At 41.8% G+C, this 24,376-nt stretch overlaps 1 protein-coding gene across 8 annotated transcripts in view; it reads right to left on the bottom strand.

Moving 5' to 3' along the window:
• Positions 1-24,368, bottom strand: part of PARP9 (poly(ADP-ribose) polymerase family member 9) — a 30,368-nt gene extending 6,000 nt beyond the window's left edge. Inside the window, exons 1-11 of one of the 8 annotated variants that reach the window (XM_067034453.1) lie at positions 24,272-24,343; positions 22,848-22,993; positions 20,994-21,075; positions 20,156-20,189; positions 17,147-17,988; positions 14,894-15,121; positions 13,473-13,673; positions 10,174-10,237; positions 7,053-7,418; positions 3,189-3,325; positions 2,402-2,576 (exon numbers count right to left, since the gene is read on the bottom strand). In XM_067034453.1, the coding sequence (XP_066890554.1) occupies positions 2,402-2,576; positions 3,189-3,325; positions 7,053-7,418; positions 10,174-10,237; positions 13,473-13,673; positions 14,894-15,121; positions 17,147-17,988; positions 20,156-20,189; positions 20,994-21,008 (2,062 nt within the window). In that variant the 5' untranslated portion in view covers positions 21,009-21,075; positions 22,848-22,993; positions 24,272-24,343. Of the gene's footprint in view, positions 1-2,401; positions 2,577-3,188; positions 3,326-7,052; positions 7,419-10,173; positions 10,238-13,472; positions 13,674-14,893; positions 15,122-17,146; positions 17,989-20,155; positions 20,190-20,993; positions 21,076-22,847; positions 22,994-24,271 lie in introns of all 8 variants that reach the window. The other 7 variants (XM_067034456.1, XM_067034455.1, XM_067034452.1 and 4 more) reach the window with 7 other exon arrangements.
• Positions 24,369-24,376: the final 8 nt, after the last annotated feature.

Genomic DNA, 24,376 nt, shown 5'->3' with positions numbered 1-24,376 from the left:
CTCCCACCTAGCACAGGGCCTGACTCTTAGAATGGTTTTCAATAAATACTTATGGAATGAATGAATGAATCCAATAAAGAAACTGCAAGCATGCAGGCAAATTCTTGCTGCATTCATCCAAGTCTTACAAGCAAGAGATGAATCCAGAATAGAACTGGCTAGAATGCAAGAAAGATAGAAAAAAATAAATAAAGCTTTGTTAATAGAAGCCCCCTCTACCAACACGTGGCATCTAAGTTTACTGAGAGTCCCATAATTTGGAACCATGCAGGTGTGAAAAAGCCAGGAGCCTTTACACTCCAAATGAAAACTAGGTTAAAAAAAATGAGTTGCTCAGTGGTGACAAAATTGATGTCTCCAGGGTTTCTCAGGCACATTCAGTTAAACGTTCTCACCAGACACATTGGCACAAGTCACATTATAAGTATTATCTCCCCACTGAGTGTGAATTGCCTGAATTCCCTCAAGGCAGTAGCTGTTAAGCTAAAGGCTAGGGAAGTGGGCAGAGCACAGAGGCCAGTAGGTAAAAGACCAGAATCTTGAGGCTAAAGGCTAGATGGAGACAAAAGATATTTCGCTGGGTTAAAAAGACACAAACTTGACAAGAAACAAACAGGCCTCATGCTGTTTAGTTTTTAAAGGAATCATATGGCTGAAAAAAACTACAAGTCCAGCTATCAGTAGCCTGGGAGCATTCTAGATCCCTAGGGCAATCCATAGACCCCTGGAAGGCAGTTCACCTAGAAATGACCAAGGGCGGCAATACATAAGGAAGACTTTTCCCAGAGTGTAAAACGAGGGTCTTACTCCACTCCCAGAATAGAATACTATACCGGTCCAGCAGCATGTGGTTAGTGGTATAGACCAGTGACTTGTGTGTTTTCCTTTCTCCCCTTTCGAACTGGGAGTTTTTATTGCGGTTTTCCTGCTCCCTCTCATATCGTTGTATAATGAATGTAGTAGGACAATTACCTTGCCTTTAAGCTTTAAGAAAGTACTGTCTGGACTTGAGGCTGATGATAAGCCAAGATGAGACTTTGGGACAGTCTTCCTTGGGAGGATGGTGTGTGTCTTAGCTATTTGGGGAAGAAATATGTGCACAGATGTTAGGTAGGCAATTTGCAGTGTCTGCCACAGAACTGAAAAGAGGGCACTCGCTGGATTTGAAAAATATGAGGATTGTGATGTTCTTAGAGTAGTTTAAGTCGAAATAGAAGGGGAAGGGGTGAAGTGCAGAGATGCCAGTTACAATGGGTTTAGGAACAAATGGAAGTCGTGAATTTTTAAGATTTTGCCAGTGAAAGGATCATCCTGATCATCACTTTCCTGGTTACACTCCAAGACTTCTTGGTGGGGATTCATTTATCAATTTTTACCCCCAGGTGAAAAATTGTTCAGGTCCAATTTTTACCCTGGGTATTGCTTATGTTTTCTCTGGGGCAAAGAGATGATTTCCAGACCCTTTGCTTTCCAGAAATCAAGCCTTGGAGTAGGCTCTGCAGCAAAGATCATGCTATGTATTTGAAAGGTGAAGATCAAAAGCCACATATTTGGGCTTCCCTGGTGGCGCAGTGGTTGAGAGTCCGCCTGCTGATGCAGGGGACGCGGGTTCATTCCGCAGTCCGGGAGGATCCCATATGCCGCAGAGCGGCTGGGCCCGCGAGCCATGGCCGCTGAGCCTGCGTGTCCGGAGCCTGTGCTCCACAACGGGAGAGGCCACAACAGTGAGAGGCCTGCGTACCGTAAAAAAAAAAAAAAAAAAAAAAAAAAAAATTTAAAAAAAGCCACATATTTAATGGACGAGGCAAAATCAAGCTGCCTCGCTAGTATCCTCCATGATGATTGCTAAACTTCTTAGCTTCTTATGGAGAGATTTAAAAGAGAAAATATAGCAATAAAGTATGCAGTATTTTGTACAACTAAGACACAGAAGCTACTACACGTAGAACCCCCATAACTGAGATGATGCCTAATTCATTCGCTGGCAGCTACTGGAAATGAAGAGGATGGAAGAGAAAAGACCAACTTTGTTATATTCAGGAAAATGCTCTTTTAATTAAGGGAGGAAGATGGTTTGATAGTGTTGATAATAATTTTGTTGAGATAAGAAAAAAAAAAGCTCCGGGGTGCTCTCTGCAGATAGGACACAAACACAGAAAGGGGAAAAACAGTGAACTGTAGCTCTTACTGCAAACACTTTCATCAACATAAAAGCCACCAGCCACAGTATATGTGAAGGAAAAATTTTAAATATGTCCCTTTCCAAATAACTTTACCACTAAATCCCAGTTGTAAATGACCCTCTTACCAAAGCAACAAATGCTGTTAGTGGTGAGTCATCTGCTGTCTGCTCACCAACTTCCACATAGAGTAACCCCGATTATGAGGGACTGACACCTACCGCAGGGCACTGAGTACATTCTGTGAAAGCCGACTCTGCATACCATTTTGCAGAACTGGTATGGGACTTGCTGAAACAACCTGTGGCTCACAGGTTTCCCATGGGTTCTCTCTTCCATCATTTTCTTCCTCCTTTGGAAGGCAGCCATGAGAAGCGCATTGTCTATCTTCTCCACCTACAGCCCAAGGAAACGAAAAACTGAAAAAGAAACTGGAGAACTGCTACTTAAATTGCCTGCTACTCTGCTTCAAAAATAAAGGCACTTATGTGCATATTACTTTGCATGTGATTTGCTTTTCATATAAAGTTGCCTAAGGGTCTCTCCTGGCCCCAACCCTCTCCTATTTTGACTTCTGTCTCTTCAACATTCCCTGTCCATTCTTCGATAAAAATTCCCTGAGCAATCACTATGTGATTTCTGGTAATGAAATGGTCAACTGCAGACACAGTCTTTGCCCTCTTAAAGCTCATAGTTTAGTGAAAGCTAAAAATAGGTAAATAATTATAAGTGTGATCAATGCTATTGCATTTCTTTTATTTTGCTTCAAGATAGGCAGATAGCTTATCTCTGAGTCTTGATCTATGCTTCTGTACACCCTGACAGCATTTCTACCATTTGATTCCAATTATACCTCTCATACCTGCCCATCCCTGCCCTCCTTTCAGACTAGTTCCTAGGATTCCAGGTCATTGAGCAGCTAGCTTAGAGTCAGCAGGTGAGTTTTTCTTTTGGCTGTAGAACCAAGTGATGGCAGATAAGTCAAATTCTTCCCTTCATTAAGTATACCTTTATAACCCGCAAGCCACAGTCTTCAAACTGTTTCTTTTGATCCTGAATTTCTCGAGTTGAAAGCTTTAGGCATTTCAAAAATGCATTTTCCTTCATTTGATTCTGGTTTTCTGGTTGCTGATCAGTCTGCTGCCCTAAAAATGAGTAACATAGAACTTTGTCTCAGTGCTCTGTGAGAGGGAAAGGTTTGTAAGGAAATTAAATGAGGGAATTCCCTGGCGGTCCAGTGGTTAGGACTCAGTGCTTTCACTACCAGGGCCTGGGTTTGATACCCGGTCGTGGAACTAAGATCCTGCAAGCCGTGCCACATGGCCAAATAAGTAAATAAATAAATAAACAGAAATTAAATGAAACAAATTATAAAAATTTGGAGGAATACAGAAGCAGTTTAACTTGTATGCCTCATATGTTTAGGACATGCAAGGACAGCTGTAATACCATGATAAGTCATAGGATAAAACAAGGGGTTAATAAATTTGTCCTTAGGACTTCCTTGGTGGTCCAGTGGTTAAGACTCCACGCTTCCACTGCAGCGGGCTCAGGTTTGATCCCTGGTCCAGGAAGTTCCAGATGCCACGGGGTGAAAGCAAATTAATTAATTAATTAATCGAGCTCAGGAAAAAAGATACATCCCATGGGAGGCAGAATCTCCCACAGAATAAATAAATAAATAAATAAATAAATAAATAAATTTGTCTTCAGATGATTTGAATTATGAAGCTGAGGGGATAAGAGAAAAAAGAGCATTAATATTTACTCCCCCCATCAATGCTGTAATGATGATATATAGTTGTATTGCTAATAGGAAATGTTTGTATTTCTAGCCAGGATGCCAATCAACAAAAAAACATAAGCATAAGAAAACGTTAAGGGGTGATGGAAAACGGTATGACATTTATGTAACACTTCAAAGTTTTCAAAACAGTTTTGTATCTCTACCTCATTTGGGTATTACAAACCACCACTGAAATAATTAACACAGTTTTACAAATAGGGAAATTTAAACTCAGAGAAGTTAAGTGACTTGCTCAATATCACAAAGCTAATAAGTACAGATCCAAGATTATAAACCTGGCTTTCACCAGTGCTTTCTGTAAGGGGCAAGGCAGAATATTTAGTATATGTTATTCATAGGCCACCCAACCAAGAAGAACAAAATTTGGAGATTAATAGTTTATGGTGTCATGTCTTTCCTCCCTTCCTTCCTTTTCCCTTTTTTTCTTCCTTCGTTCCTTCCTTAACTTCTTTCCTATTTTACATTCAAGGGACAACCTTTTATTGCCCAAAGGAGCTCCTTACTGGACTAAATACACAGGTGGACATATGAAAACACCAAAAAAGGCTTCTTTTCTTTCAGTTTACTTTCCATTTGACTTAAGACCAAGTATACTAAAATGACCTAATCCCTAGCACATTATCTAATTGAGTGGGCTCTATTTATTTATTTATTTATTTGTGGTACGCGGGCCTCTCACCATTGTGGCCTCTCCGGTTGTGGAGCACAGGCTCCGGACGCGCAGGCTCAGCGGCCATAGCTCACGGGCCCAGCCGCTCCGCGGCATGTGGGATCTTCCCGGACCGGGGCACGAGCCCCTGTCCTCTGCAACGGCAGGCGGACTCTCAACCACTGCGCTACTACGGAAGCCCGAGTGGGCTCAATTTAACCACAAAAAGCAGATGATAAATTCAGAGAAACTTATAGAGGGCTAAGTTGTCAATCCAGAAAGCAGGAGAGTAGGAAGAACATAACTCTGCCTAACTTCTATTATTTAAAACATACTGTTCTGGTGGATAGCTGATGTTCCCTGTAGTAATAACTCATTTCAAGATCATCCATTTTGTTCGTGTAGATCTTAACCTGATTAAGAGGGGGTGAGTCTCTATGAACCTCTGAAACGTTGCTGTAGTCATCAACTGCTTAGTCATCAACTGCCATAAAATGCCACCTTGCAGCAGAGCAAGGGACTTAACATGACTAAATTGCCAACAGCTAGGAGAATGGGCCAACTTTACGAATGCAGTTAAAGTAATGCCACAAGCTTTACAGGAGATCAGTGTTATTTTCTATATTGTTCTCTTGAGAAGTGTCAATGTCAGTTTAAAGACCCACATTCACTACATTTTAAGAGCTAAGTAGAAATCATAATTTGGGGTCTCATTCTTGAGGGGTTTTTGGGGGGGTTTTTTTTGTTTTTTTTTGTCTTTTGCATTACGCGGGCCTCTCACTGTTGTGGCCTCGCCCGTTGCGGAGCACAGGCTCCGGACGCGCAGGCTCAGCGGCCATGGCTCACCGGCCCAGCCGCTCCGCGGCATGTGGGATCTCCCCGGACCGGGGCACGAACCCCGTGTCCCCTGCATCGGCAGGCGGACTCTCAACCACTGTGCCACCAGGGAAGCCCTTGAGTATTATTTCTGTCCATGTTTTTTGACACTGGGTTTTCTGTGGACTATGGATACATTTATTGCAAACTCCCACTCACTTTGACCATATCTGCCTGAACTATTTTTACAAACACATGGTGAAAATAAGGCATTCTTTGAAGTTTTACATCTGAATTTTTGCACTAAAGTCACTCTCCATGTTACAACCAGTGATCTGTCTAAAATACAAGTCTGACCTTGTCTTTGCTTAAAATCATTCAAGGCTCTCCATTTGTTTCAAGAAAAACTGAATACTTTCATGTGATTTATAAAGTCTTGCATAACCTAGGCCCAGCTATGGTCTGATTTCTTGAAAGTTTCTTTCTTTGCCTTACTAACTCCTACCTATTCTTCACTTCTCCATTTGTGACACATCCCCTGAGAAGCTTTCCCCTTACCTCCCAAGTCTGGGTTAGGTGCCTCACCTAGTTGTTTCCAGAGCACTTTCACCTTCCTGTTCATAACTAACCTGCTTACCTCTCAGTTTCCCCAGTTAGATTTTGAGTGGGAACAACGTTCATCTTATCACTGTATCCCAAGCACCTAGCACAATGCTTCACATAACACGGATGCAATACACATTCGTTGAATAAATGAAAGAAATAAGCCTCAATTTCCCAAGGCAGTATTTTCAATGGTGTGATTTCCCAGTTAGCTCTAGGGCTAAATTAAAAGGATCTCTCCAGACCCAAATTTCCACAGTCATCCCGATGGATTTTGACCCATTGAATGAGTGATACTTGAGTGGACCTCACAGTACCAATGAAATTTACTCTGGTGGGAAGGCTCAAAGTAATTTTAGGGCTCCTAACACTGCCAGCAATAAATAATTGCAATAAAACTCAATTAAAGAAATGAATTAGGGCTTCCCTGGTGGCGCAGTGGTTGAGAATCCGCCTGCCGATGCAGGGGTCACGGGTTCGTGCCCTGGTCCGGGAAGATCCCACATGCCGCGGAGCAACTAAGCCCGTGAGCCATGGCCGCTAGGCCTGCGTGTCCGGAGCCTGTGCTCCGCAACGGGAGAGGCCACAGCAGTGAGAGGCCCGCATACCACAAAAAAAAAAAAAAGAAATGAATTAAGTGCAATGTGTCTGCATTTGAATGCTCCATCTGCAGAATTAGGGATGTACTTTTTTTCCCTAGAGCCTGGGCTTGGGTTATCCTGGGCTTTCCTCATAATTGCCTCTTAGGCAATCCATGTCATCATCAGTAAACCCAATCGTGTGTGTGTGTGTGTGTGTGTGTGTGTTTTCATTTACTAATAATTAACCCTGCTGGTAGAAAGAGCCAAAAAACGGTTATAAAAGTTATGGCCTAACAGACCCAGCATGGTTTGCTCTCTCTCCTCTTGCATTCTATCTCTCACGCACTTACACACATGCACGCTCAAGCCCAAAATTTGGAAGGGCTGACTTTCCAACTTAATTGAAAGTTACTCACCTGACAAGCTCCAAAGGACTCGCTCCTTTTTTCTTGCCATTTCCTCTTGAACTTCACACAGCATATTTTCAATGTTCATAACTGCCTTAATGAGGTCAGCCTGGGCTCCTTTAATCTCTAAATGTGCCTTTCCCGGGCTGATAATCTCTGAGATAGAGACCCGTGAGGTTTTCTGAAGCTGAGACAAATAGTCATGTTTCTTTTTCCCGAGGTAGAGGATATGCATATCCTCAATGATGTGGTAGTCCTGGAGGGTCAGTATCCTCTGGATCCATGCTTGGGCCTCATTTATCTTTTCCTGATTGGATCCCATCAGATTGAGGACAGGAAATCTATTTTCTCTCTTCTCCCTGGTCCCCTGAGGGACTGAAAACACTATCATAAGCAACCACAGAAGGCAGGTGGGTTTTAAACCAGTACAGAACAAAACACCATAGCCACTGTTTGCCCTGAGCAACCTTAGCAGTAGCAGCTTCAATTAAGTACCTATCTCTGAGAGCTTTGCTGGGTACAAAGAAACTCTAAATGTATAGTTTACAGTCTCCTTGCGGACACAGAGTTTAGCTTATCATGTCTTGTCCCTGCTGTGTTGCATTTGTCAATTTACAGATGAGTTCACCTTGTAATCTCATCCTGGATGCTAACCAACTATTATTTCTTGCTGAATGGGATTTTCTGTAAACTCTTGTTACCACCAGGTTTAAAATCAAATATCTCTGAAAGCCATAGATAAAGCCAATTTTTGAAAAATTAGAAATTATCATAGTATAATGAAACAAAGAAATACCCATAATTTCACTACCTGGGATTCCTTTTTATATCTTATCTGTATATGACAGGACATTTTACACCTCCACAATCAACATTTGGAGTTCAGTGCTGCTAAACAATGGAATATTATAGCAATGAAAAGGAGTAAACTTTAACTACACGGATAAATCTCAGAAACATATTTTGAGGGGAAAAAGTAAGTTGAACACTTAATATTTCTAGGCATTACTCTAGGTGCTTTACATGTATTATTTTATTCAATTCTCACAATCCTATGCAATACGTACTATTAGTAGGACCCATATTACAAATGAGGAAAATTATTCAGAAAGTTATTAAGTAACATGCCCATAGTTGTACGACTTGTAAGTGGTGGCCAGGGAGCTGGTAGGTGTGTGGGCAACCTGACTCCAGTGCTCATACAATTCTGCTTCCCAGTGAGTGATCTCAGGACAGTAGTGGTCATTAGCATCTTTTCCCCTGATATAACAGTTGGGTGGTACCAGAAGCTATGAAAAAGTACCAGGACATACCTAAAAGTAGGAGGGGGAGAATGGCCTCCCTCTGGTAACAATAAAAGCCAAAGTTTTAGACAACAGTAAGAAGTGACAGAGATTCTTATATTGATGACATACTTTTTTAAAAAACGCTTATTCTGCCTGGGAGCTTATATTATTTTTTGGAGAAAATAAAAACAATGCATGGTGATATTTCATTTATCCATCATTATTAGAAAAGAAGAGTTGTTCTTCTAGGTAACTAAGTTATTGAAATCACTAAAGGAGTCTCTTCTAGCACCAAAACATAATTAACTTTAACTATTTATTAGTTAAAATAATGGAAACATACTTCCCTGCCTTCCTAAATAGTTTAACTTTTCCTTAATAATCTGAGATCATCATCATTAATCATTATTAATGTCTGTTACTGTCCTGTACTATAATTCCTTTATCGATGTCCTCAAAAATTACTGAAGTAAATGGCAACGCCTGGCCCCATTTTTCAGATTAATGATATAGGGACATTTGTATGTTCCTCTTGCATATTATCCTCTCCTAAAACTCCTTCTAACTTCCCTAGAGTCACTGTGGTTTCCCAAACATGCAGTGCATTTGTTTGCTTCTGTGAGTTTTCTTCACTTTGGGTGCCCTACCCCCAACAACTCTGGCCATTGAAAATCTTGCCATCCTCAAAGCCCAGCTTAGAACCATCTTGTCCATGAAGCCATTCTTGCTCCCTTCCAGTCAAAGGGCATCTCTCCCTCTTCTAGGCCACCTGGGGAGTCTGTCCATCCTCTCATTCATTATTTATCCCCTGGCATTTGTTTAATACTTCGTAATTTACAGAACATTTTTACATACATAATCTCCAGTTATCCTCACAACAGTCTGTCATTATCGCCATTTTACAGACAGAAAAATAGGCTCATAAGAGGTGCAGTCACAGGCCAGAGCTCTTCAAGTTTCCTCTTCTTCATTTCCAACACTGCTGGACACTGAATGTCCAAAAGTGAACTCTTCTAATAAAGGGTATAAGCAAATCATTTCGACCCTAATAGAAAATATCCTAATAGTTTCTATTGCTAGTTGAATGTCTGATGTTCTTAACATCTATAGAACACTGTGAATTAAAAGACTATTTCAGAAGTACACATCCTAGTTGTCATGACACAGTTCCATCTCAGTCCACTCAAACTCCTCTACAGGAATGGAGTTATAAGACAAAGTTAATCCTTCTCCAACAACTACCAGGATTGGTTTAGTCCAGTGACCCCCAGACCTGGTTCTGCAGCAAAACTGACCAGGAAGCATTGAAAAATATACATGTTTGGCCCAGACCCAAAGTTCCTGAATCAGAATCTGTAGAGTTGGGCCATACATATTTTTGTTTGTTTGTTTGTTTTAAAGTTTCCATCACAATCCCAATGATTACTCAGGTTTGAGTAGCATTGGTTTAATCCACTTATTATTATCTGGTATTACTGAGATGTATCTTCTATGATTACTAATAAGTAACCCCATTTAGATGGCACTCCATTCAAATCAGAAAGAGTAAATGGCTTAGCAAGCTTATGAAAAAAAAAATATATAGACATCTATTTGTGAATGAACTACCCACACTGTGGATTACGTACTTCAACTTAGCTTCTCTCTGTTCATATCATGAAACTAGACTGAGCAAAAATAGAATCATGGTCAGGAATAGAGCACATTGGTATCCAGGCAGGAGCATAATGAAACATGTTTGGCTTATTTATTCATCTTCTCCCCTCCATTAGTTCAGATGATCAAGAATAAAATGAGCCTATGGTGGTAGACTCTATTTCTAGATCCGTGAGTTTCTTACTCACCACCAGGGTAATTGTTGAGACCCTGCAGCTTCAACTTATTCTTTTCCATTTCAGTGATGAAAACCTAGGAGAAGCAAAACAGAGCAGAGAGTCCTAAGTGGGGCTTTTAGCCACTGTCATCAAAATCCCTCTCTCTACCTACATTCACATACTTGACCTCACCCACTCTGTCATCCCCCATTTCCACTGCCACAAATCTAAAGCAGCCTTTAGGAAAGTCCTCGGGAACAGCAAGTCCAGCACTACAATCTAATAGAACATGTAGGGGAAACAAGTATAGGAAAAATTGAAATAAAAAAGAAAACCACCTTACAATCTGGCATAAAAAAAAGGAGAATGAACATCCCAAGGCAAAATATCATTCATTCATTCATTCATTCATTCATAGATATTAATGCCCTGCTAATTGCACACTAGGCACTGAACTAAAGCTGTGGATATGTCACTGAAGAAGACAGAGGCAGATGCTCTTGCAATCAATAAAACAAATTCATTTTAAAAAGTTATACACACACCACGCTTTGTAGATTAAATAAATGATCAATTCCTGTAAAGTGCTTATAATCGTACCTAGCATATTATAAATATTCAATATGTTAGCTATTGTTATAATTATTAGTATGTGACAGTCTACACACAAAGATTTATGTATATTGCCAGGTAGATCCTTTAACATAGTATCTATCTGAAAAAACTCATCTCTCCTAGGGTTTGGAACCACCATGCCCAGGGTCTTCCTTGTTTAAAGTTGATGCAATTGGCAGTAATTCTTCATTGAAAAAGATGGTAAATAATGATGTAAAGATTAGATTTTTCATTGCGTCTGAACTTTAATAATGAAGTTTCTTAATCTGTAGTACTTTTTCTTCATAAATTATAATTGCAGCTGCTATTTACAGAGTAAAAAAGCCCTCAATCTTACCATGCTTATTTAGTACCTGGAGAGGTCATAACAGGGAGGAACTTCCCTGCCATCCAAAACAAATGACGTAACATTATCTGCTGATAAACAGACTAATAAAAGCTGCCAAACACAACATGGGTAAAAATCAGTTCTCTTCCAAAGTCACTTAAAAGTCAGTATGGGGCTTCCCTGGTGGCGCAGTGGTTGAGAGTCCACCTGCTGATGCAGGGGACACGGGTTCATGCCCTGGTCTGGGAGGATCCCACATGCTGCAGAGTGGCTGGGCCCGTGAGCCATGGCCGCTGAGCCTGTGTGTCCGGAGCCTGTGCTCCGCAAAGGGAGAGGCCACAGCGGTGAGAGGCCCACGTACCGCAAAAAAAAAAAAAAAAAAAAAAAAAAAGTCAGTATGTGTCACAGGGTTAGAAATCATTTAGGCAAGGCTTTTGAACTGAATGTGAAAGAAAACTGTAACTTAATCAGTATCAATAACATAGAGGGTGTGGATAACAAGCAGACAGTCTGCAAGTAGTTTGGAAAAGTAGATCCAAATGGCAAGAATTTGGCAGTTTTTCCAGCTCTGTCCATGAATGACTAACACCTCATGTGAGGAATGTGAGGAGTGTTCCTAGTAAGGAGTTCTTTATTCTGAGACGTGATGTCTGGCACAAGGTAGATATGCAATACATATTTGTTAAATAACCAAATGAATGACTGTTCATTGCCTTTTAAAGATACTCATTGGCACCCAGGACCCTTATCATCATGAAATACTATTGAACACAGTATTTCAGTCAGCTGGGGAGTTATTTACTCGTTGTCATCCATGAACTGGAAATTCATGAGTGTGTGAACTCATGAATAAAGTATCACTTTATTGTGAGCTCAGTATGGGCTGGTCTTCCTGGGTCAGGTCCTCTCTAGATGCCTGACAAATCCATTTTCTGGAATCTAGGGACCTTGCCAAGGTAATGCCCCCTGTGAAGAACTGTGTAAGTTGCCCTCTGATCTTTCTGAACATACACCCCTCATTGAAAGACGTCTTTAGGAAGAAAAGATGTGCTTAGCAGAAGACCAGAGGTGTACACATATGTGTACACACACGTCATACTTCCACATGGATATAATGTAGTGTTAACATTGAAAAAAGCCTGAAGGAATGGTCAATGTTCAGGGTATAATATAAATTACTTTGTAAGATAATCTCCTTTGAGTTACAAAACTGAAAGCTGTATCATCTTTCAAGTTATTTTTTCTGTATTTTTGCCTAGTGGTTCAGAACACAGGCTTTGGGGTCAGACCAACAGACACAGGTTGGTATCTTGGCTCAGTCACTGGATTGGTGTGTACACATTAACCTCTGGTCCCATTTGTAAAATGGAGATGACAATAGTGGCTTTATCATAGGACTGAGGGGAGAATGAAGAGAGACAGCTTCTTCTTGGCACAGTACCTGGCTGATGCAACTCATGGCAACTACTGTTATTAGCCCCTGGGGGAGCCCTCAGACTGTGGTTGATCTTTTCTGTATTGTTGAACCGCCATTTACATTTTTGTTTGTATGTTGAAGAGAATGAGAGCCTTCTTTTCTAGTTGTGGTTAATTCCTCTTACAGGGATGTGGTGCTTTATGGACAGTCCAGAGATGTACTCAGGGCACCTATCTGGGCCCAGTAACAGTCCTCTGCTGGGGGCGGTGGGGGGGGGGACTGGTGAACTTCATTGGAATGACAAGATGTTTCATTTTGTCAAGAAGGTAAGCTACTTCACTGGGTAATTCACCAATATTTCAGGTCAGCTGTGGATGAGACAGTGGTGTACTGGAGCTGGCTTACACTGGCTCATGAGACCCCACTGTGAACACCTCTTTCCAATTCCTTCTTCAGTGATGTAACATGGATAGCTTGACGTCAGCAATGGAAATCAGTAAACACTACAAACCTCCCTGTGTCTAGTAAGGCAGCAAGAGGAATAAGAACCTTTACACTTGTTCCAGAAAAGAACAAGATAGAACAAGTCTGTTTCCTTGTAGGGAGAAAGAAAATGGCAACCACCCACATGGAGACAGTAGTCTGGGAGGTGGGAAAGAGAAGGGGAAGGAGTAGAGGACCCCATAAAACTGGGAGGTTGCTTACCTTTAAGGAGCAGAGGGAAGAATAAATGCCAACAAAGGACAAGAGAGAAGCTAGGTAGTGGGGTAAACAGGGCTTGTACAATGACATTCTTTACTAGGTCAGAAGTGAGCAATTTATAAAAATTAAATTTCATCAAGTTAGACCATCACCATGCTGTACAGCACCTAACAGGCCCCGTGTCTTACTTTGGAGATAGTAAACAGATGTTGTTGAGTGAATGAATGAACAAACGAACTGCAGGACACTTCTAAGACATTAACTTACCTTATATAACAGCCATTCTTTTGGGAAGATCACAAACTTTACAGTTAATTGTTGCAAATGGTGTCTGGCAAACATTAAAACTTCATTAAACATAATCTCCGCTGCTGCAGAGATTCCAGTCCCAAGGGCAGGAAAGGAAATGGAAGTTATATTTAGCTCAAGGCATTTTTCCAAGCATTTCTTCATTGCAGTTTCCAATGTCTGCAGGAAAAACACAAATTCAACATCAGCCTTGAGTCAAAAATAAGACTTCACTTACCCCTTAATCCTGCCCATATTTTATAATGCCAGCCTCCACTATTCCTCAGGGCCATGTCCATCCCTCCTCAGAGAACAGGAAAGGTACCACTCCATAGGGGACCCATTATAGCTATAAAGTTAGATGATGAGAAATGAAAGGGCTGAGAAACTGAAGTAACTGAGTGGTCTGTTTTGTGCCATTCAGGACGTCCGAGCATCGTGATTTCCCTCAGTTTATGTAGCCTTCTCCCCAGGTTAGAGAGCCAACCTTCAGTTTATCCCCACTTACCTGCCACTTCTGGGTCAACATAAAGAGCTTTAATAAAGGAGGTAGAGGTTAAAGTAAGTAAGCAACACTTATTTAATGTCATTAAGATCTGTTACATAATTTATTTTTGGCAGATTTACACTTCCATCAATGTTTCAACATTCAAACTGAATACTAATGTAGGAAGGTTATCTAATAACCTTCCTACATTATACTAATATACCAGTATATTAGTTATACTAATGTAGGAAGGTTTTACTAATGTAGAAGGACCTTGAAAAACTGAGGGGTAGAGAGTGACTGGAGGACCAATTTGGGATTTGAGGGCTCTCTAAACAAGAAATGGAGACAAAATAAAGATAGACGAAGGTAGAAAAGGGGATTAAGTTTCCCTCTCTCCACTTGTCCCCTATTCTTTAATGCATGTAATTTATGTCCCTCAGTTGTAGAGTCAGGCAGAAAGCTAAGCTCCACCACAGGCACAGACACCACAGGTGACAAATTTGACTGGAATGGTATTGGAAGGGAGATCCCAGGTCCTCCTGGAATTTAACAGATGGCAGGAGATATGGAGAGGCTGAATCCCAGGCCCACGTAGGAAACGGCCTACAGGGTCACTAGGTGCGGTGAGGTGAACAAGTGTGCAGACTGAGGGAGCCCTGATGTTTCTGTGTCTATTTGCAGTATGTCCACTTAAAATGTAGACATGGGTTAGGTGATATTTTAAATTAAACTTCTTAAGATAACTTGTGACAACAATACCTGTTTAGTATTTCAGGTATTCACAGGAGTAGTAGAGAATGGGGATTATTCCACTTGACAACAACATTTCATAAATGTAATGACAGGATGGAAATTCAACAGACTACATAGACTCTGGAGATACAGAAAGATAAATTTATTTTGACCTTACCAGTTTTTGTTCAGAATATCCTGAAGGCCACAACACATGGTATACGTATTTGCAGGGCAATTTAAATCCTTTTGTGACCAGTACCAACTGGGAATCTAGTGGTGTTTTAGTCATATTTTGGCTAAATTCCCTTTCTATTTCATCTCCTGCTGCTTGTAGAATTGATTTTGACACAGGTGTAGCTCTAAGACCACCATGTGGATATACAGAATTAACAATTACATTCGTCTGAAAAGGGAAAAAAATGAACAAGATTCAGTGTTAAATTACTTTTTCTTAAATGACTAATTTAAATCTTTATTTCCCTGAAGAGCTTTGAAAAATACATTTGAAGATCCTAAATCCACAGAAATATCACTTAATAATGGATATAAATTTTCCAAAGCATGATCATTTGACTGCCATGAATCTGTTTGTCCTAGTCAGAAATTAGGTAAAGTATGTAGACGATACAATTTTTATTGCAAACATCTGTCAGCCCCTTGCTGGCTTATACCCCCAATATCCCAGATTCACAGCATTCTCTATGATTTGTTTTAAGCTTTATCAATAAGTGGTTTCACTCTCTGCCCCACTGTCGTAACTTTTTGCCGTTTCTGCGTGAATTTTCATTTTGTCTTACAGAGTGGAAATAAAATTTCTCAGGCAATTTCTATCCCCTAAAGTTTGTGTTTTTTAAGGTAAGTAGTACATAGTGAAAGAAAGCACAAATGAGACAAAAAAGTCTTCGGTGGGAAGTAGGCCTCCTTCTTGGTGGGGTCCCCAGATCCCCCTAATTCATCCTGATGGCTTTGGTTCCCTTTGGGGGTAACTTCGGTACTTCTCATGGATGTTAATGAATGTGTCACTTTGAAAGTGAAATCAGAATTTGCAAGACGGGGCATTGGCACCCTTTACAAATTTTAAAGTTCCTTGTGTTGGCAATAATTAAAAACAATAAAATTTTAATTAAAGGGATAAGTTATTCAACCAGGATGTTTCCACTTTAATTTTAAATTGGCATATTAATGACTTATCAAATAAATATTTCATCTCATGGGGTCCCCTTAGTCTTCTTTCTAATTGTCTTGCAGGCAATAAATGGCCTTTTTTCACTTGTGATTAAGTCTATTTGATTGTGGCCATAGGAGAGTCAGATCCAGGGGAAAAATAGAGAATATAGCTTTATATTCTTTCTCTCTCTTCCTCTGTTGCAGCCCTTGCTCCCTGCTGCCCCCTTCAGTTGTTTATCAGTAATTTGTTGAACACCCAGATGCATGCCCAGAGACCAGCCCCAGGGCTACAGAGATGAACAAGCCATGATTCCCATCTTCAAGGTACTCTCTGCCTGGCAGAGAAGCTGCACTAATCCAGAAATACCTAGGTTCACTGTTACCCTGACTCTCTCCCTTCCGACAGGTCCTCACCTTTGTGCCCTATGATCCCTGGCTAAATGCTAAGTTACACTTTGTATCCTCCACAGCTCCTGGCACAGAGCCATATACTCAGAATATGATTTACAGCTCCGCTTAGGTCTCCTGACTGGTCCCAGCCTACTACTTTTGATCTGTCAATTCCTCTGTATCTCTCAGATCCGTCATTCTAACCACCCAGGCCTCTTCTCCTGCCAATTCATAACTATCATAACTTGAGATCAGATTTAAAACTCACATCTTCTGAAGTAATCCTTCTTGATCTACTACACTCCACTCTTGTCACAAATGTATATACTCCTAAATATGAATTCACTTTGTATTAAGACTTTTTTGTTTATTATTGCTAGGTTGCTTTAGAAATGTTCAGATGGTTTGTCTCCCCAATGAGATTTTTCAAATAGAGAATCTTTTTACATAAAAAGAATAAAATAGATTTTAAGTTCCTCAGAATCAAAGATTGTTCTATTTCCTCATGGTGCCTAAGAATAATGGCAATAATAATTATAAATACTTATCACATGCCAAGTTTTATTCTAAGCAGTTTACATGTACTGATTCTAACTCTAAGATGTAAGTGCTATTATTATCCTTATTTTACAGATGAGGAAACTGAGGATCAAACGGTAAAGTAATTTGGTTCAGGTCACCCGGTTAGTAAGTGGCAAAGCTAGTACTGAAATCCAAATGGCCTGGCTCTGAAATCCATACTCTTAACCTTACTTAAAAAGATGCTTTCTAAACCGTGGTTGAAATAGTACATGCTCAAAACATACTTGATAGGTAATAAACAGTTCAGGGATCCCCTTTGGCAGTGCAAGAGAATAAAACAAAGACTTACCTCCTGCATTTCAATGTGGCCCCGGACAATCTGGAGAGTCAGGTTGTTCACAACTATAGTATTGAAAAGGTGGGTGGCTTCTTGACTCACCTGGGACCCCAGCTCGTTCCTCCCTAGGAAGGCTTCTGAAACAGTTTTAAAGGCAGCAACAGTAGGGTCCTCGTTGCTTACTAGGTGAATTTCTCTCAAATTACTGGCTATTTGCATGTTTTTGAAATAATTCTTGATAGTTTCTACAATGACCTGTGTACACAAATCCAGAGGGAACTGGAAAATCCCAGAGCTCAGGGCTGGAATCGCTACTGTCTTAATGTCATTACTATTGACAAAATTCAAAATATTTATAATGGCTCTTTGCAGTTTATCGATACATTCCCTTCTATCCATTAACCCCCACCGAGGCCCAACAGCATGGATAATGAGTTTGCAGGGAAGCTTCCCTGCTCTTGTGATAGCTATGTTACCAGCTGGAATTTTGCCATTTGAGGAAACATATCTTCTGCTCTCTTCTTGGATTTCAAGGCCGCCAGCTTTCACAAGGGCCTGGGCCAGGCCTCCCCCATGCATGAGGTCTTCATTGGCTGCATTCACCACAGCGTCAACAACATGTCTGGTGAGGTCATCCTTCCAGACAGTTAACTCTAGCCTGGGCATCAGCATTTTTCTGAAGACTTGTAGAGACTCACTGTTACCTTCCTGGGCTGGAGAGACTAGGGTAAAGATACAGCTAAATTTATTCTGGAGGACTTCTGACAGCCGATGCTCATTATTTTTTAAAATTTTGAAGTCATTGTGATTAATGGAAATTTGCCGACTGTGGTTTTCTCTGAGAGTATCAATCTCTGGAAAAGGAGAGAAGATAAAAAATAAAGAAATGACCAAGCGTTCCTTTGAAAAGGATGTAATTCTACTTCACACCAGGAGACTGAGCTTCTTCTGTGCAAAAGGAAAGATGAGCTTCCTCTAGGCCCCTTCCTGATTCTCCCTCTCACCTAGACCTGTAATTAGACCAAAGATATCCAAGAGTTTTCAATGGTAAGTCACCATAAAGTGCTTAGTCGTGTGCCTGGCATACAGTAAATATTCAATAAGTGGTAGCTACTATGATACAATGATGGTGGTTTAAAACTGCGTATCAGGGCTCATAGATTTTAAAAATCTACATAAAAATGGCAAGTTTGGGAAGACCCATGCTTAAGGCACAAGTATTAGAAAGGACTTACTTATGAGTCAAAAATATGTGGAGGCTTTATTCGTAACTCGTTAGCCTTTGTCAGCGTCTTGGCTTGGGTTCTCCTAGAAGCTGATTCTGAGGCAAAGGTTTGAGTGTAAGTTTATTTGGGAGGTTATCCCAGAAAACACCAGGGGTGTGGGATGGGAAGAGGTGAGTGGGAAAGTGAGACAGGGAAAGGAAAGAAATGAATAAAGGGGGTGTTACAAAGCAAATGAAGCTTAACTCCACAGGGGGACAGTTTAGACCATGTGTCTCAGAATTATGTCACCAGAGGGGTAAAGGAGCTGGGATATTTGTCCAGTTTTTATCAGTCATTGGTTGAGGATGCTCCTGGGGGCAGAGTCCAGCACATGCGCGGAGCACTGACAATATGACAGTAAATAATTCTCCACCATACTCTAGTTTTGTAGCATAATTTTGGTGGAATTAAAACTGATTGGCTAAAAATTATTTACTGCATGTGGCAGCAAGATTATGTGCTGCTCAGATCCCCCTTCAGTGAAGGGGGCAGTATGGTTAGATGACAGCCTCCAGTTGTTAGCCCCTCAGGGCTCATCTCAGCCTTCCAACCCAGGTCATGCTATTCTCAGGGCGGCTACCACCAATGTCCAACGTGGGACTCTGCCAATGAGCAACCTCAGGCTGGCAGAGCTTTTTTAAAATTTATTTATTTATTTATTTTTGGCTGCATTGGGTCTTAGTTGCTGCACGTGGGCTTTTCTCTAGTTGTGGCGAGAAGGTGGCTACTCTTCGTTGTGGTACGCAGGCTTCTCACTGCAGTGGCTTCTTTTGTTGCAGAGCATGGACTCTAGGCGCACGGGCTTCAGTAGTTGTGGCTCGCGGGCTCTACAGTGCAGGCTCAGTAGTCGTGGCACACAGGCTTAGCTGCTCCGTGGCATGTGGGATCTTCCCGGACCAGGGCTCGAAACTGTGTCGCCTGCATTGGCAGGTGGATTCTTAACCACTGCGCCACCAGGGAAGCCCGGACTGGCAGAGCTTTGCCAGGTTTTCATTACAGTCTGATGGCTCCACCTGCCCAATGCAGTTTCTTCTCTTTTCCTTTTACCTTCTGCATTCCTAACTCCATCTCAGTTTCCACGTCCTGGAGAACCCGACCTGTGCTAGTGTATTTCATGGGGTCTAAGGCATCATTATTATATGCCACTGAGAAAGGAAAAATGATGCCAACTCAACCTATCAGTGGGTTGAGAGTAGCCGTACTCCAGAGATGTGAAAAAAATGAGTGTGCTAAAATAGATTATAGTGTAGTAATTAGTTCTTTTTTACTTCAATTCCCATTTCTAATCTGAGCCACCTAGAAAGACCTCTGGTGGCCTCAATTACAATTACCTAAAAGCAGCAGCACATGAGTAGTCAGAGCCAACAGGCTTGTGCTTTGGTTGAAAATCTCAAGTGGGCCACCCAAGTTTAGGCAGGTTCCATTTGGGCTCTTACAAGCCTTGTTGAACAAGGAGACAATCAGTGGGTCACCTCTTATGAACAGTTTCAGTTCTAGGGCTGTGGTCAGAAGGGTCTCACATCTTGTGGGCAAAGGATAGGATCAACGGGAGCCCTAAGGGAACACATCTGCTGGTGCCACACTGCTTCCAAAGCAGTCCCTCTTCTGAGGCATATGCCCGGTCCCCACAAGGTCCCTTAGTCACGCACCTGAGCATCTGTGGGGGAGATAGTCTCCTCTGTATTCCCCTTTCTCCACTGAGGAAAGATATGAGCAAAGATTTTCTGAGACAAGAGTGAGAGTGAGGTGATCCTACCTGATTTCTCATTGTAAGCTGCTGCTCCAACACCCTGTGAAAAGGGAGAGTGGTTTCAAAAAAATTGAGACCGAATGATGTACAGATTACTGATGACAAATACTGTTTCATAAACACAAAGCAACAGAAACCTTCCTAAGAATACTGGGTTTGAGGGGGAAGGGGAACACGTTTGTTTGTTTAATCAGTGTACTTGAAATACTAAATGTTCCAGCCAACAGTGACTCTACCCCGCTTCCCTAGAGGCCAATACACTTTTAATTCTGGATGGGATGAAGGGTTGGAGATTACCACTTGAAAAGGCTCAAAGGTCACAGACCAAAATGACCCAAAACTCTCAGACGGGACTCCAATCTCTAAAGGTTTGTGGGGTTTCTCTAGACAGAACAGAAGACATGGGGACATGAGCCTCATCAGCTACACCTCCCCATCTACCACTTTCAATTGCTTATTTCATGAGACGAGCCTGAATGTGAAATTTTCAGGATAAACAAATGAGGTGCCTTTTCCCTAGTCCCTTATTTTTTATTCCTCCTCCATCCTCCTCCTCCCGGCATGCTGCAAAAGCAGAATTGCTGAATGAGTAGAGAGAATAAAAATGATACTGAGGCGACATTTTAAAAATAATCACCCATCCTCATGTTGACTCTGTTGATTTTACTAGCATATTCTTGAGTCCCCATCTCTCGCATGGGGCAAGGAGAAAACTTTTATTGGGAGAGTAAAACCAAATAAGAATGCCAGTTATAACTGAAGACCCCAGATTTTTTGCTGTTACAGGAAGAACTATTCACGTGCTGATCAAAGTTTATTGCTTATATACATTTATGCTTTTTACCTTGGAAAAGTCCATCCTCCAGGTCTCAGGGGTCTTTCAATGTTTACTCTGTTTTGCGTTTCCCAAATGTGGCGGAGCCCTGCTAGGAATGAATAGAAGGATGTAATATGATGAGCATCTTAGGAAATTTGGTGAGAATACACAACAGGAAGACTAAACAAGATTTCTGATCTTGAGTGATTTTTAATTTCATTGGTGAAGATGCACACATTGCTTTTGTTGCTGTTGTTACTGTTTACTCTCTATCCTTTACAGAGAGATTCAAAGAAGGGAAAGAACTGTATGGGCTACAGCAGGGAAAGCTTTATGAGGAAGGTGAGGCTAGAGCCAGGCCTTAAAGGATGAAGCAGGCTTTTACATATTTAGAAGAGGAGGATGATACCAAATGGTAAAACTAAGCACAGCATTCAAAGAGCAATGAGGAAAAACCAGCCTATGAGTTAGTGAAGACCCTTGCAGGGTATCCAAAGAGAGGGAACTATGCTTATGCCTGTGACAGACCTTTCCCTTGGATTCAGCCTCAGTCAACTGTCCCAGGATTTTGTCAAGAGGCACGTCTCAGCTCATTCTGTACACCCTCAAAGGGTGATCTCATCCACTTTCACGACTTCAACTCACCAGCTGCAAATATGACTCCCACATCTGTATCTCTAGGCTATGGCTCTCCTAAGCCTCACTTTTCAAGACTACCTGAACTTCCCATAGTCCCCTCAAACACAGCCTCTGCAAAATTGGACCCATAGTCTCCTCATCTCCACTCCCCGCACCGCTACCTACCCTCACCCAACCCCCTCCAAAATCCATGCTTTATCTCCTGGATTCCACAGCTTGGTAAATGATACACCATTTATCCACTCAAGTCAGAAGTCTAGAATCTTCTCTTCTGTCCCATATTCAACTCATCACTGGGTCCTGTCCACCTAAATCACTTTCAGATACAGCCCTACCCTCCTTGCCCATTGATACCACTTCACTTCAGGGCCTCAGGGCCTCTTGCCTGAGCTATGGCGATACATTCTTTTTAAACATTTAAGTGTACTTAATTTTATGTTTTATTGTTTGAATTGTTCAAATTTCGAAAGTATAAAAGGCTTCCTCCTACTCCCCTCACTAAATCCTTCCCAGAGGCAATCATTGTTATTAGCTTCTCCTGTGTCCTTTCAGAAGCATTTTTACACAAAAGAAGCATCTTTTTTTCCTCACAAAGAAGGCATTTATTTGAAAAGCACTCTCTGCTCAAAATCTTCAGCAGACTCCATCACCTATGGTAAAGATCAAGCTCTTCAGCCTGGTATTCAAGGGTCTCTTTGCCATATCAGTTTCCCAGCCTCCCCTTTACATACCCAATGCTCCGGCGGAACTACAGTGCTTCGAAATGGCACTACTCGATGTTCTCCGAACTCTCCTTCACCTCTGGGTCTTTGCCCTCATGGGGGGGAAGCTCTGGGACATCACCTTGGTCAGAGTGCTCTTCAGAGCCTGTGCCCATCCTCAAAAGGTAGCATGTTATACACACTGTTCTGCATCTTCCCTTTTCCATTTAATGTATTCTAAAGATCTTTCCATGTTAGCACATAGAGAGGGTCTTCCTTCTTTCTACTGCTCATTGCATTCCATTGCATAGATGCACTATAAGTTATTCAACTGCTAGTACCCCCTTTTATGGACACAAGGAGTTTCTAATCTTCTACTATTATAAAAAAGGCTGTAAAGAACAACTTAGTACATAGGTCACTTCACACAGATGCTAATCAATAAAGGGGACAAATTCCTAGCAGTGGAACTGCAGCATAGGGATGTATATGCAGTCATAATTCTGATAGCACTGCCAAATTGCTCTTCATAAAGACTCACCCATAGTCTTCGCTGGTGGTGCAGTGGTTGAGAGCCTCCCTGCCGATTCAGGGGACACAGGTTCGTGCCCTGGTCCGGGAAGATCCCACATGCCGTGGAGCGGCTGGGCCCGTGCGCCATGGCTGCTGAGCCTGCGCATCCAGAGCCTGTGCTCCGCAACGGGAGAGACCACAACAGTGAGAGGCCCGCGTACCGCAAAAAAAAAAAAAAAAAAAAAAAAAAAAGACACACCCATTTCCAGTCTTACTAGCCACGTGCAAAAAACCTTACCTCTGGCCTCTCCACCTTCATTCATCCCTGCATGGAAATGTGTCCTTCACATGATTGTCAACACCAGCTTTCTAAAATGCACATCTGACATGTCACTCTCCTGCTTGTCCTGCCTATGAGCCTTCCATATCTCGTTACCGATCTTGAAGACTTTTCACTGTCTAGAACTGTGCTGTCCAGGGTGGGTCATTAGCCACATGTAGCTCTTGAGCACTTGAAATGTGGCTAATCACAACGGAAAGATGATGTAAATGTGAGATAAACACCGCATTGCAATGACTCGGGATGACAAAAAAGAATGTAAAATATCTCATTAATAAGTTTTTAACATTGATTACATGCCTAAATGGTTAATTTAGGATATAGTGAGCTAAATAACAGAATTAAAATTAATTTCACCTGTTTGTACTTTAAAAATTGTAGCTACTAAAAATTTAAAATTAAAATGTAGCTCACATTATATTTCTATCGGACAGCACTGATCTAGACCCTTCCTCTGTCATCTCCCTTACTCATCTCGGCTTCCCAAGGCCTCAGTGTCCCCTCTGTGCTTCAGATACAGTGGTCTCTGTGCTTTTGATGCTCCCCATCCCTCCCTCTTCTTCTCTCTTTTAAGATTCTTCTTCAAATTTCCTATCGAGGCCTTCAAGAGATTTTGCTTCTTTAGTCACAAGTCTACCTCACCTTACCAGCAGGTGAGGTCAGGTGCCTCCCCTTTCACCTTTATTCCCTATAGTACACAGGACACAGCATGCATTGCAGTTCAGTATCGTTGGCCAAATCGAGAAATGAGAGCAGATAAGCCCCAAGAGCCAGTCTAAAGCATAGCGTTAGGGAAGGTAACATGTGATGTGTCACAACGCAGGTGAACAAATTCAAATTTTTTTAAAAATGTACGTAAGTTTAACCTGAATTCAGAATGTTAATTACATTTCAGCTGCAAATAATAGTAACAACAGCAAGAGTTAAAAGGAATCACAAACTCAGGAGAAACTTTCTTTGACTTGAGCATCTGCCCAGCCTCCGAGGCTTGGCCCTGGGCGCGTCTCTCGACCTCTTCTCCCCGGCCCGCTCCCCGCCCGAGTCTGCAGGAGAGGAGACCCGGGCGCCTCGGCGCCCCACCGCCCCGGGAAAAGGGGACAGGATCTACTCACCCGGCAGTCCGCGGCAGGGAGGGCAGCGTAGAGAGGAGCGGATGCGGCTCTGCCCGGAACCTAGAGAGATCTACGGGAAAGCGAAACTGAAACTTTGCGCTCCAG

This window comes from Kogia breviceps, chromosome 5, assembly GCF_026419965.1.
Source record: "Kogia breviceps isolate mKogBre1 chromosome 5, mKogBre1 haplotype 1, whole genome shotgun sequence".
NCBI classification, from domain to species: Eukaryota; Metazoa; Chordata; class Mammalia; order Artiodactyla; family Physeteridae; genus Kogia; species Kogia breviceps.
This window is presented reverse-complemented; position numbering and strand designations above follow the sequence as displayed.